Below are 12072 nucleotides of genomic sequence, written 5' to 3' on the forward strand. Positions count from 1 at the left end.
TTCAGACCCTGGGAACCATCAGTAATACCGTCCGATACTTGAGTCCCATTGACTTGTATTGGTATCGGGTATCGGTATCGGATTAGATCCGATACTTTGCCGGTATCGGCCGATACTTTCCGATACCGATACTTTCAAGTATCGGATGGTATCGCTCAACACTAATACAGAGTTATTGATATAATTTACAGTACACAAATTTATGATGACAGACTGGACAGAGGAGAGAGGACCCTGTCCTTGCGGACTTACATCCTACCAGCACCTGATGTCATGTCAGCCTTCTGTGGCGGGCAATTTTTGGGGATTGGCATGAATCACAAATTAGACAATTTCACCAGGAACAGCACACTTCATGAAATTCTACTTGAATTCAATTTACATCAATTTAGTTTGCATATTTCTAGCTCATGTAAAGTTAAAAATACTGTATATACCTTTATTAGCTAGCTAGCAAAATTGAATTTGCAAGCTACCAGAGCACAGAGGTTCTTTTATCAGGCTGATTTGCAAATGAATTACTAATATAAGGGCACATCATTTTAGAGATATTACAATAGGACATTTGTGCATGGGGTGGAGGAGTGATGCCACCTAAGGATAAACCAAGGTTATAAAATTAAGGTTTTTGCTACAAATAAAGAAGTGATAGAAGTGATGGCTTAGGAGTTTGCTGATCAGTAATCCATTCTAGTGAGGGTGTGAAGTGTGTCCATGTAGTGAATCATAAATCCTGAAGTGAGATTGTGTCCTTTTGTCAAAAACTTGAATATCCTTATCAACTTAAATTCCCATATTAAGACTTTTAAATCTGCCATACTGTGTACAGGTTCAGAGAAATATTTTTCTTCAGCCATGTCCAGTTCATGCCTCATAGTATGCCTGTGTAGATTCATCCTTGCTTGTAGAGGTACATACAGGTACCTTCAGGCCAACTTGTACACTGTATCATGTAGACAATATTGGAGGATGTGCATGACAAGAAATCCATGATCTTATAGTCTTGATTTGTGTTAGGCATGCAGACTGTGTAATTGATAATAGTTAGGTGCAAGTCCTACATTTTTTACTATTACAGTGGAATGTGCCCTTCTTTAATGGGGATGAGAGAATGCTTCCGATGAGAGATTCCTTATGTTAGAAGACTCTTTGTAGAAGAGAGGTGGTAAATTTGTGAATGTCTCTTTCAGTCTGTGGTCTCTGGGGAATAGATGTTGACGATCAGCACCTTCCTTTAGATGTTCATGTGTGGGTTGTATGTGACCACAAGAGGCACTCTGTTGTTATCCTCCCTCTGTTTGTTATCCAAGAGGCTGCTTTTTGGCATTCTTGTGGTTTTCGCAATCTATTCATCTATTAACAGTGGATGGAACCCGTCTTGTATTGCTCAGTTTTCTATCTTTAAATTCTGAACAGAACCGGACGTACCTCAGAGCTTGACGGTAGATGATGGATGTTTTTTCTGTGTTCCATCTAAGCTATGCTGGGTGTCCTGTGGGTTTATGGTATATTGATGTTTGTATGGTATTGTATTTGATGTATATGGATGTGTTCAGAAAATGTATTTTAGATTTTGAGAATTTGAGGGTGACCTTGATGGTTGGGTGGAACTTGTTGAAGTTATTGTGGAAGGTAAGCAGATCATAGTTTAAACCTGTCCATGTTATTTGCAAATAACCAATGCTGTGGGAGAATGTTAGAGGTTTAATTATACAAGATAGATTGCTTCCTATGGCTCTGCCCAAATAGTACAGGTAGTAGAGTATGTGCCACAATATATTTTTTACTGCACTCTATTCTAGTTGTGATCTTTTGTAATGATGTCACAGATGTCTGTGTGTAATATTTGGATAATTTTACACAAATATTTGCAATTTTTTGTCAGCTTCATAGTTATTATACCAAAATTCTGATCTTCAGGAGGATATCTAGGGTTGAAACTACGTCTGCTTTTTTCAGAAACTGTAAAGTTTTTTTTGCAATCTTTGTGCAATCTTAGATGCTTTAAAAAGTGAAAAATGATTGCAAAAGTGGACTTTTTCTTGTCTGTCCACTTAAAATTTCTACATTGCCCATAAGCCGACTAAGTGCCTCCATATGCATTTTACATAACTTAAATAGCTTATGCACATTGTCATGGCAACAAAATAGCAAAAATATATCCCTATTCCTAAGATCCTTTATGAGCTGTTTTCTCAAGCAGTTGGTGAATAATATAGTTATGTGTCAAGCATTTTACAAGCATAGTAGAGATTTCAGAGATATACACCAATAGACTTGCTGCCAAAGTTATCCTACCAATAAGTTTCTATGACTGGATCTGTGCCACTGATCATGAAGTTCATGAAAGTGCTATAACTTAAAGTTTATTCCAATCCGTAAAACCGTCTACAGATGTGTCATAAGACTGATCTCTGGAGCCATTATTTTGTCCATTTGCAGGATATATATCACTAACGCTACCAGACTTTATTCTTCAGCCTTCTTTGCAGCACAATAAAATATGTCTGTTTTTGACACAACAAGCCAAGAATAAGCTGTAGAGCAGCATTTATGCAAGGTATGACACATTTAAGGGTGTGAATTAATCTATATCTTCTATGAACAACTTATAGCAATGATGATAATTGTGCATGATTAATAATAATAATAATAATAATAATGATTATGATAAGTTCTTTCAGCAGATACATTAAGTAACTTAAATTATCTCACTTAGAAATTATTAAAAATTTGACTATATAGTCCTATAATTGGTCTCATGTGTGCTGCACAAAGGTTTTATTATACTGGTTTAATCTAAATCCACATTGTATTTTTCCCATACAGTTGACAGTATACATTTTAAAAAAAATTGTATAGTTGTAAGCTGCACAGTATAAAGAAACATCTATGGATCATTGTCTTTTCCAGTCTTCATAGTGCTGAATGAGCTCAATTTTTTATTTGGTTTTTCATATGATTTTGAGATACCCATCTGTATGGCAGACCTAGATTAGCTCTGCAGTAACTAACATTTACTATAGGAGCACTGCTTGCCCCTGCAACTATGAGTCATAGATATTTAAGCTACTTCAATGCCCTACATATGGGGTAAGTGCTGTAGCAAATCAGAAGAACTGTACTACATTTCTAATTGAAAGTACTGTATTTGATAATATTTTACCTACTACATATTGGAATAGGATCTTGGATATGGGAATACTTCTTTAAGGCTGCTGTAGATTGCTGGCTGCTGACTGGCTGTATCAGTCACATGACATAACAATGTCATATGGTGATCGGCACACACTGCACTGAAATTGTTGGAATTGGACTGATCAAAGATGTAAATATGCAGTGATTTTATTTTATGATGGCCAGTCAAACAATTAGGTCGATGTTTACCAGTAGTGGATAATCTATTTAACCAATGTTTACCAGTAGTGGATAATCTATTTAACCATTACTGCCTGAAAGTGCTTGGTCATTTAGGACCAAAATACTCCCATCATTAGTAAAGTAGTATGCTTCAAATGTTCAAAAAAATTCCTATGATGCTAATATGAGAATGATTCAATTTTTTACACAGGGAGGAAAATTTAATGTGATAAAAATGATGACAAGTTCCAGCTAAAGATGAACAAATAAGTTCCGGTTGAATTGAATTCTGCCTGAATTATGCAAAAATACGCATTTGCCAAAATGCGGATTTAATGTAATTTGCTCCTCCGCTGATTCAGCAAAATTGTGGACTCTGGGCAACATTTTTCTAAACTATAAAAGACCATCAAAATGTTAAAAAAAATACTTTAATTACCTGTCTGCACCACCACACTTTTGGTCCTTGTCGCATCATCAGATCAATGTTTGCAGTGTTGAAATCCATGGACCTCGATCACTAAGCCAAGGCTTCAAAGTGTGCTAGACCCAGGAGTATTCTGCTCATGATCCCATAAAGGTTGCGGTTCATGCTCAAAACCAACTGAGAATTGGAAACCTGGAAGCCTCGGGTCTAGTGACCAATGCCTGGGGATTTTACAGCTGCCGATGCCAGCCTGAAGATGCAACGAGGACAGGATTGATGGCTGTGAAGAGCGGAGGGGTGGAGATGTGAGTCTTAGGATGAGAACAAGAATTTTATTTTTATTTATATGTTACATTTATTATAATTTGGGGTCGGGCAAGACCCCAAACCATAATAAGGGACAATAAATTCATGGAAAATAACTCCTCTGTTTAGAACACAATCATAGTTTCGTTTGTAAATTTTACAAAATTTATGCAAAATAATGAGAAACAGGAGAAATAAATACCTACACATAATATCACTCACCTTGCATTTTTGTAACTGTGTTTTGACTGTTTCTGTCTCAGAAGCTGGTATAGTTTGTGCTTTTAGCCAGTTTTCAGCTGTAATTGCTGTCTGTTCCAATTGTTGTAACTGGGAGTAAAAGGCAATAATGCTATTTTGATATTCTAGCCAAGAAAGTTTCTCGCTCAGTAACTGACAGAACTCTGTCCACCGGCTGTTCAGATGTTGAGAAGACTGTTTGATGCTGTCTGCATTAAGGCCATCTAAAAATAAAACATACATAACATCATTATAAACAATTTACAGAAATCTTCAAAGTTCTTTATGGATGAAAGAACATGGAAAAGTTTGTCACTAGCTAATACTTTTTTCTTAAGAAAGTATCGTGCTTAGGAGTATGAAGTGAAGTTGTCATGAGGACTAAACATGTAATTTGTACCATTCATAATCCAGGTCAACTGCAGATTGAATATCTATCTATCTATCTATCTATCTATCTATCTATCTATCTATCTATCTATCGATCTATCTTTGCTCCTCATGCATTCAGATCCTAGACTTTTCCAGTATAACCTTCATAATATGGAAATCCCTCCCTAAAGCCTTCAAACAAAATCTGAAAACCTATCTTTTCACTAATGCCTACAATGTTCAACTATGTTGCTGCCACCTTAATGTCTCTTTACAAATCTCTGACCTGTCCCCAATTTCACAGAGATTTTAAGAGCGCAAGTGCAGGATTCTCTCTCCTTCTGTTTCAGTCTGTCATGGTAAATTCAAGTTTATTGAATTAGCTTTATATTTAAATATGAGCGCACACTGTGAGCACACTGTGTATGCCCATCAATTTTTAGTGGGCAGCTGATAATTTCCTTAAATGTACCAATTAATCATTTTTGTCATAATATTTTGTCCCTGAATATATAGTAAATCTGTACATTTCTTTACCTGATCTAATTGTAGGATTTGCTGTTTCATCAGATTCCTTGCACATTCTGCATTTGGCATCATCATAAAACTCTCCTTTTTTAGCTTTCACAATAATTCCTAGGTGTTGTCCTTTTAGCTGAATCTTTTCATATGGGGTGATTTTTTACAATTGCTAACCAACCACTAATTTAATCATTCTGTAGAATCTAATTAAAGTGTTTTGCCAATGTAAAATAATAATAATAATAATAATAATAATAATAATATAATAATAATAATAATAATATCTATATACAATAGGCATTTTGATGAATTTTGCAAAACATTTTGTAATACTATTTTCAATGCAATTTTGTAAACTTTAGCTGGAAACAGTTCGTATGCCATTCAGGTGTGAAAGCCCGCAGCCGACCAAGGCACATCAAACAGTAAGTGGATAGACAAACAATGATAATCCAATTACATTATACTGTACATTCACTGTTTTGCAGAAATATTGAAATGATAAACATGTTGTTCCCAAAGGAAATAGGTCATTACATAAAGTGCATCCATTCATTATACTCTCTTGTGTACTCTGTATATGATTGCATAAAATATTAGGAGTAAGTATTCCTTAATCATACCTTTCTTGCAAGTACATTAGAACTGGCACATTAACAGGAAAACCTGTCAAGAATATTCATCATTAACTGGTGTAACTAGAGACAGAATAGTCCGCTTTTTATGCCACTATTTAGACAACAATTCAAATAATAATATCTAAGAAGGAAACATAGCTGGACCAAATGTTTCCAAAATGTACTTTATACCTTGCCAAGAATGTTTATTCATATTATCCATGTACTAGATGGTATCCCGATTCTAACGCATTGGGTATTCTAGAATATGTATGTAGTTTATTTATGAAGATTTTAGAATAATACATTAAATACACAGGATTCAGCCATCCGTGACCAATTAGCGAAGCGTGGTTCAAATCCCGCGCCAATTCGCGGCCGGACTGCGCCTGTCACTGATTGTTCATGGCTGGCCACGTAATATATAACACAGCCACGTAGTATATTGCACAGCCACATAGTATATAGCACAGCCCACGGAGTATATAGCACAGCTCATGGAGTATATAGCACAGCCACGTAGAATATAACAGCCCACGGAGTATATAGCAAAGCCACGTAGTATATAGCACAGCCACATAGTATATAACACAGCCCATGGAGTATATAGCAAAGCCATGTAGTATATAGCACAGCCCACAGAGTGTATAACAGCCCACATAGCATATAACACAGCCATGTAGTATACAACAGCCCACGCACACAGTATATAACACAGGCCATGTAGTGTATAACAGCCCACGTAGTGTATAGCACAGCCACATAGTGTATAGCACAGCCATGTAGTGTATAGCACAGCCACATAGTATATTGCACAGCCCACGTAGTATATTGCACAGCCCACATAATATATTGCACAGCCCACGCAGTATGTTGCACAGCCCACACAGTACATTGCACAGCCCACGCAGTACATTGCACAACCCATGTTGTACATTGCACAGCCCATGTAGTACATTGCACAGCCCATGTCGTACATTGCACAGCCCATGTAGTACATTGCACAGCCCATGTTGTACATTGCACAGCCCACGCAGTACATTGCACAGCCCACGCAGTACATTGCACAGCCCACATAGTACATTGCACAGCCCATGTAGTACATTGCACAGCCCACATAGTACTTTGCACAGCCCACATAGTACATTGCACAGCCCACATAGTACATTGCACAGCCCATGCAGTATATAGCACAGCCCATGTAGTATATTGAACAGCCCACACAGTATATAGCACAGCCCACGCAGTATATTGCACAGCCCATGTAGTACATAGCACAGCCATGTAGTATATTGCACAGCCCACGTAGTATATTGCACAGCCCATGTAGTATTTTGCACAGCCCACGTAGTATATTGCACAGGCCACATATTATACTGCACAGCCCACGCAGTATATTGCACAGCCCATGTAGTATATTGCACAGCCCATGTAGTACATTGAACAGCCCACGTAGTACATTGCACAGCCCACGTAGTATATTGCACAGCCCACGTAATACAATGCACAGCCCATGCAGTACATTGTACAGCCCCCATAGTATATTGCACAGCCCACATAGCATATTGCACAACCCACACAGTATATAGCACAGCCCATGGAGTATATTGCACAGCCCATGCAGTATATTGCACAGCCCACACAGTATATTGCAGAGCTCATGTAGTATATTGCACAGCCCACGCAGTATACTGCACAGCCCACGCAGTATATAGCACACCCCACGCAGTATATTGCACAGCCCACGCAGTACATTGCACAGCCCACGTAGTATATTGCACAGCCCATGTAGTATATTGCCCAGCCCACGTAGTATATTGCCCAGCCCACATAGTATATTGCACAGCCCACGTGGTATATTGCACAGCCCACATAGTATATAGCAGCCACGTAGTATACTGCACAGCCCACGTAGTATACTGCACAGCCCACGTAGTATATTGCACAACCCACGTAGTATATAGCAATGTGGGCATCATATCTATGTTAAAAATAAGAATTAAAAAAAAAATAGTTATGTACACACCTTCCGTTGGCCCCTAGATCGAAACAGTTACCGACGCTCCTTGCGCGCTCTGGTCTGAAGAGTGCATTGCGGTCTCGCGAGATGATGATGTAGCGGTCTCGTGAGACCGCTACGTCATGATCTAGCGAGATCGCAATGCATGGACCGGAGCGTCGCGAGGAGCGGGAAAGGCCTGGGCTGGATCCGGGGGCTGACAGAAGGTGAGTGTATAATGATTTTTTTATTTTTTTTATTATTTTTAACATTAGATCTTTTATCTATTGATGCTGCATAGGCAGCATCAATAGTAAAAAGTTGGTCACACAGGGTTAATAGCAGCGTTAACGGAGTGCGTTACACCGTGACATAACGCGGTCCGTTAACGCTGCCATTAACCCTTTGTGAGCGCTGACTGGAGTGGAGTATGGAGCAGGCACTGAACACTGACTGCAGAGAGTAAGGAGCGGCCATTTTGCCACTGGACTGTGCCCGTCGCTGATTGGTCGTGGCTGTTTTTCCGCAACCAATCAGTGTCTTGGGATTTCCATGACAGACAGACAGAAGGACAGAAAGATGGAAGTGACCCTAAGATAATTATATAATAGATTCCTGAAGCTGATACAGTAATAATGATATTAAGATACTTACATATACTGATCTATAATACACACTTGTATATTCAACCAATAATAATAATAAGAAAAAAATCGGCAGTGCTAAGGGTATTACTAGCCATAACTAAATTGTTTATTGAATTTTTCTTTTGTAATACTGGAACTAAATGCAACCCTTAATGAAAAATGGGTGAAACTGATTCAATTTTCTTTAGATTTGATTTAAAGTGAATACAAAAATGGTGAACAGAAAATTGGCAACCTTTTATTGAAAAAGCTAAGATCTCTCTTACAGATCTACTGTTAATTTTATTCTTCAGTGACTCCTCTAAAGAGGATTCCGTTTCTTAATTTGCTGGAAGTTTGCAACAAATGCAGATGTTGGAGCTTTGTTTCAATTATATTTCCAAATAAATTACCATATATCAAGTGAATTTGTAAACCACCCAGCAGTAATTGCATTTGGATAGTATTAGGCTCCTTAAAGGAGAAGAAAAAGAAAAAATGTGCAATCACATTATACAGTTATAGAAAATAATAAGTAATACTGATAAAAAATAAATGCGGGACCGTCATTTTTATTTCATAGAAATCGCACAAACTCTGAGTTCTCAAGTCATCACTATTATCTTACCGTTAAAGCGACCCTGTCAGCAGTATTTTGCTAAGTAAACTACAGAAACTGATGGGTTACTGCCTTTGTACTGATTAAAATGAAAGATGGGGTGAAGAATTCCATCTTGTAGTTCTTGTGTAATCAGTGTTCGAAGTTTTCAGTCAATTATATGTCCGTGCTCTGGGGCGGGACTGCAGGCAGCCTTATCTTCCTGCTCTAAGCCAGAGAAACCAAGGAAAGACCTGCCCACAGAGACAGACTATTTGTGCTTTGGGGCAGCCTGTGATCTTTGCTTGGTTTTTCTTCCCTAGAGCAGGAAGATAAGACTCTGCCTACAGGCCCGTGCCATAACACAGGCATATCATTAACTGAAAACTTCTAACACTGATTATACAAGAACTACAAGATGGAATTCTTCACCCCAGATATCATTTTAATCAGTAGAACAGCAGCAACCTGACAATGTCTTTAGATTATTCAGCAAAATCCTTCTGGCAGGTTGTGATTGGGTTGCCATGTGTTGCTCCCATGTTGGTCATCCTATGAAGTCCAGCCTTCAGCTGGAGCTCCTAGGAAGATGTCAAAATCAAAGTTCTGGGAAGTTGTTACAGCAAGCTCAGTATGTAATAAGTGCTGACTGGAACAGCTCCTAAACTGCTGCTACGACTGGAAGCGAGTGACAGCAAGGAGAATAAAGCATAATTTTCTCCATGTAGCCAACACTTTTCCAGTAAGCCGACTAACTAGGCTTTAATCTCTATTTATCTGCATATTGACCCTACATCTGTAGTTAGTGTTTCTCAAGATGACAAGTTAACTTTAAAGAGGTGTCTAGAACACTTCTAGTGCTTCACTAACTCTTAACTTTGTGCAACATACTATTAGGATTCATCTTTTTTAGTCTCTCTTTGCTTGTCACGTCACTGCTCCATATGCTTATCACATCTCATTTGCAATTTTTATAGAGACAACGCTTTCTCTTCTGCTTCTTTCATTGTTTCAGTTGAGTTTATCAGAAAAGAAAGTGGTTGGCATGTGATTGTCTCTCTGGAAACGGCATATGGAGCAATGATATGATGAGTAGTGTTGAGCATTCCGATACCGCAAGTATCGGGTATCGGCCGATACTTGCGGTATCGGAATTCCGATACCGGTATTCCGATACTTGCCGCGTATCGGATACCGGAATCGGAAGTTCCCAGATTCAAAATGCACAAATTCATCCAATGAGAATGATTCCAAGTGTGGGCACATCCTGTTCAGCATGGAGGGCATGAAACTACTGGCAAGGCTGTGATTGGCTGCTGAAATGATGTCATGCTGCAGTTTAAAAGTCGCTGGCGCCATTTTGCGATCACTCTGCTGTGAATTCAGTTAGTGACAGGACGCTGTTTGCTGACTGAGGGCCAGTTTAGAGATAGCGATTTGCTTCTTTGTGCTTTCCAAAGGCTAATTTAGCAACCGCTGTGTTCACCTACTATTCACCTTGCTTTTGCCTTGTAGCGCTGTTTTCACAGCGATCTGCAAGGTCTGTGTGTGTGTGTGTGTGAGTGCAGCCCACTCTCTAGTCTGAGTGCAGCCACATAGGCCATCCATAGCTGGTTGTATTCAGTTCAGGGAGGGTGGTTCATTGCCTCATACTGTTCTTTTTTTTTTTTTTTTCCAAGTAGTGTAGTCTGCTGCTAATTTTTAACAAAAAATCCTATTAGTGTCTTTCCACCCGTCTCCAGCTAATTTGTGGAAAAACACTACATAGGATAACGTAGAGGAGGGTTTTTGGGCCTTGCAGTGCCGTTTACGGCTGTCTGCACGGTCTCCGTGTGACTGCAACTCGTCCTGTAGTCTGTGAGCAGCCATAGCCTGGTTGTCTCCAGCTCAGGGTTCTTCACTGCGTCATACCGCAAAATCAATTTTCATTTTGTTTTAAGTAGTGCAGGCTGCTGCACATTTTTTCAAAAAATTCCTATTAGTGTCTTTCCACCCGTCTCCAGCTAATTTGTGGAAAAACACTACATAGGATAACGTAGAGGAGGGTTTTTGGGCCTTGCAGTGCCGTTTACGGCTGTCTGCACGGTCTCCGTGTGACTGCAACTCGCCCTGTAGTCTGTGAGCAGCCATAGCCTGGTTGTCTCCAGCTCAGGGTTCTTCACTGCGTCATACCGCAAAATCAATTTTCATTTTGTTTTAAGTAGTGCAGGCTGCTGCACATTTTTTCAAAAAATTCCTATTAGTGTCTTTCCACCCGTCTCCAGCTAACTTGTGGAAAAACACTACATAGGATAACGTAGAGGAGGGTTTTTGGGCCTTGCAGCGCCGTTTACGTCTGTCTGCACGGTCTCCGTGTGACTGCAGCTCTATCTGTTGTCAGTTCAGCCCAAAAAAAATAAATAAATAATAAAGTTCACCAAACACACCAGTGACACCACTTTACATTTGTGTAGGCCACATTAGCTCATATTAAAGTCTAGTCCACACTTTAGAAAATTAGTGTTTCTTATACCTGTTAGGAGGAGTTGTTCAGGAATAAGCACACAAATCCGTTAGTACTTTTCTGCTTATCTTTATCAGTCAACCAAGATGAAGAAGGCAGTGAGTAAGGCACGTGGGCGTGGGCGTGGGCGCGGAGCAGGGAGGGGACGTGGGGATTCTGTGCCTGCTGTGGGCACCGGTGACTCATCAGCACCCACTTTCACAAGGGAACAGTCATTCATGCGCAGCTTTGTCGCAGAGCGCCGTACACCGCTGCTGCGTGAAGAACAAATTGAAGCCGTTGTCGGATGGATGGCAGCTAATGCATTAACTTCAATTAGTGCCACATCCTCTCAGACACAGAGCACTGGAGAGCAGCCATCTGTCTCTTCACCACCTGCCAAATTGCCCAGGCAGACAGAGAGCCCAGGACAGGAGCCGTCTCTACTTCTGTTCTCTGAATCTCTTGGCTTGGAAACAGGGGGCCAGCCAAGCAGCATTAGAGAAATGGAAGAAGAGGCAGG

General features: G+C 39.6%; 1 protein-coding gene across 3 annotated transcripts in view; it reads right to left on the reverse strand.

Annotated features, from left to right (window-relative positions):
- Positions 1-12072, reverse strand: part of DMD (dystrophin) — a 3762639-nt gene that overhangs the window by 2290452 nt on the left and 1460115 nt on the right. For all 3 annotated transcript variants that reach the window (XM_077296691.1, XM_077296689.1, XM_077296690.1), the window contains exon 20: positions 4316-4557. In XM_077296691.1, the coding sequence (XP_077152806.1) occupies positions 4316-4557 (242 nt within the window). The remainder of the gene's footprint in view (positions 1-4315; positions 4558-12072) is intronic.

The sequence above is a fragment of the Ranitomeya variabilis genome, chromosome 3 (assembly GCF_051348905.1).
Source record: "Ranitomeya variabilis isolate aRanVar5 chromosome 3, aRanVar5.hap1, whole genome shotgun sequence".
Taxonomy (NCBI): Eukaryota; Metazoa; Chordata; class Amphibia; order Anura; family Dendrobatidae; genus Ranitomeya; species Ranitomeya variabilis.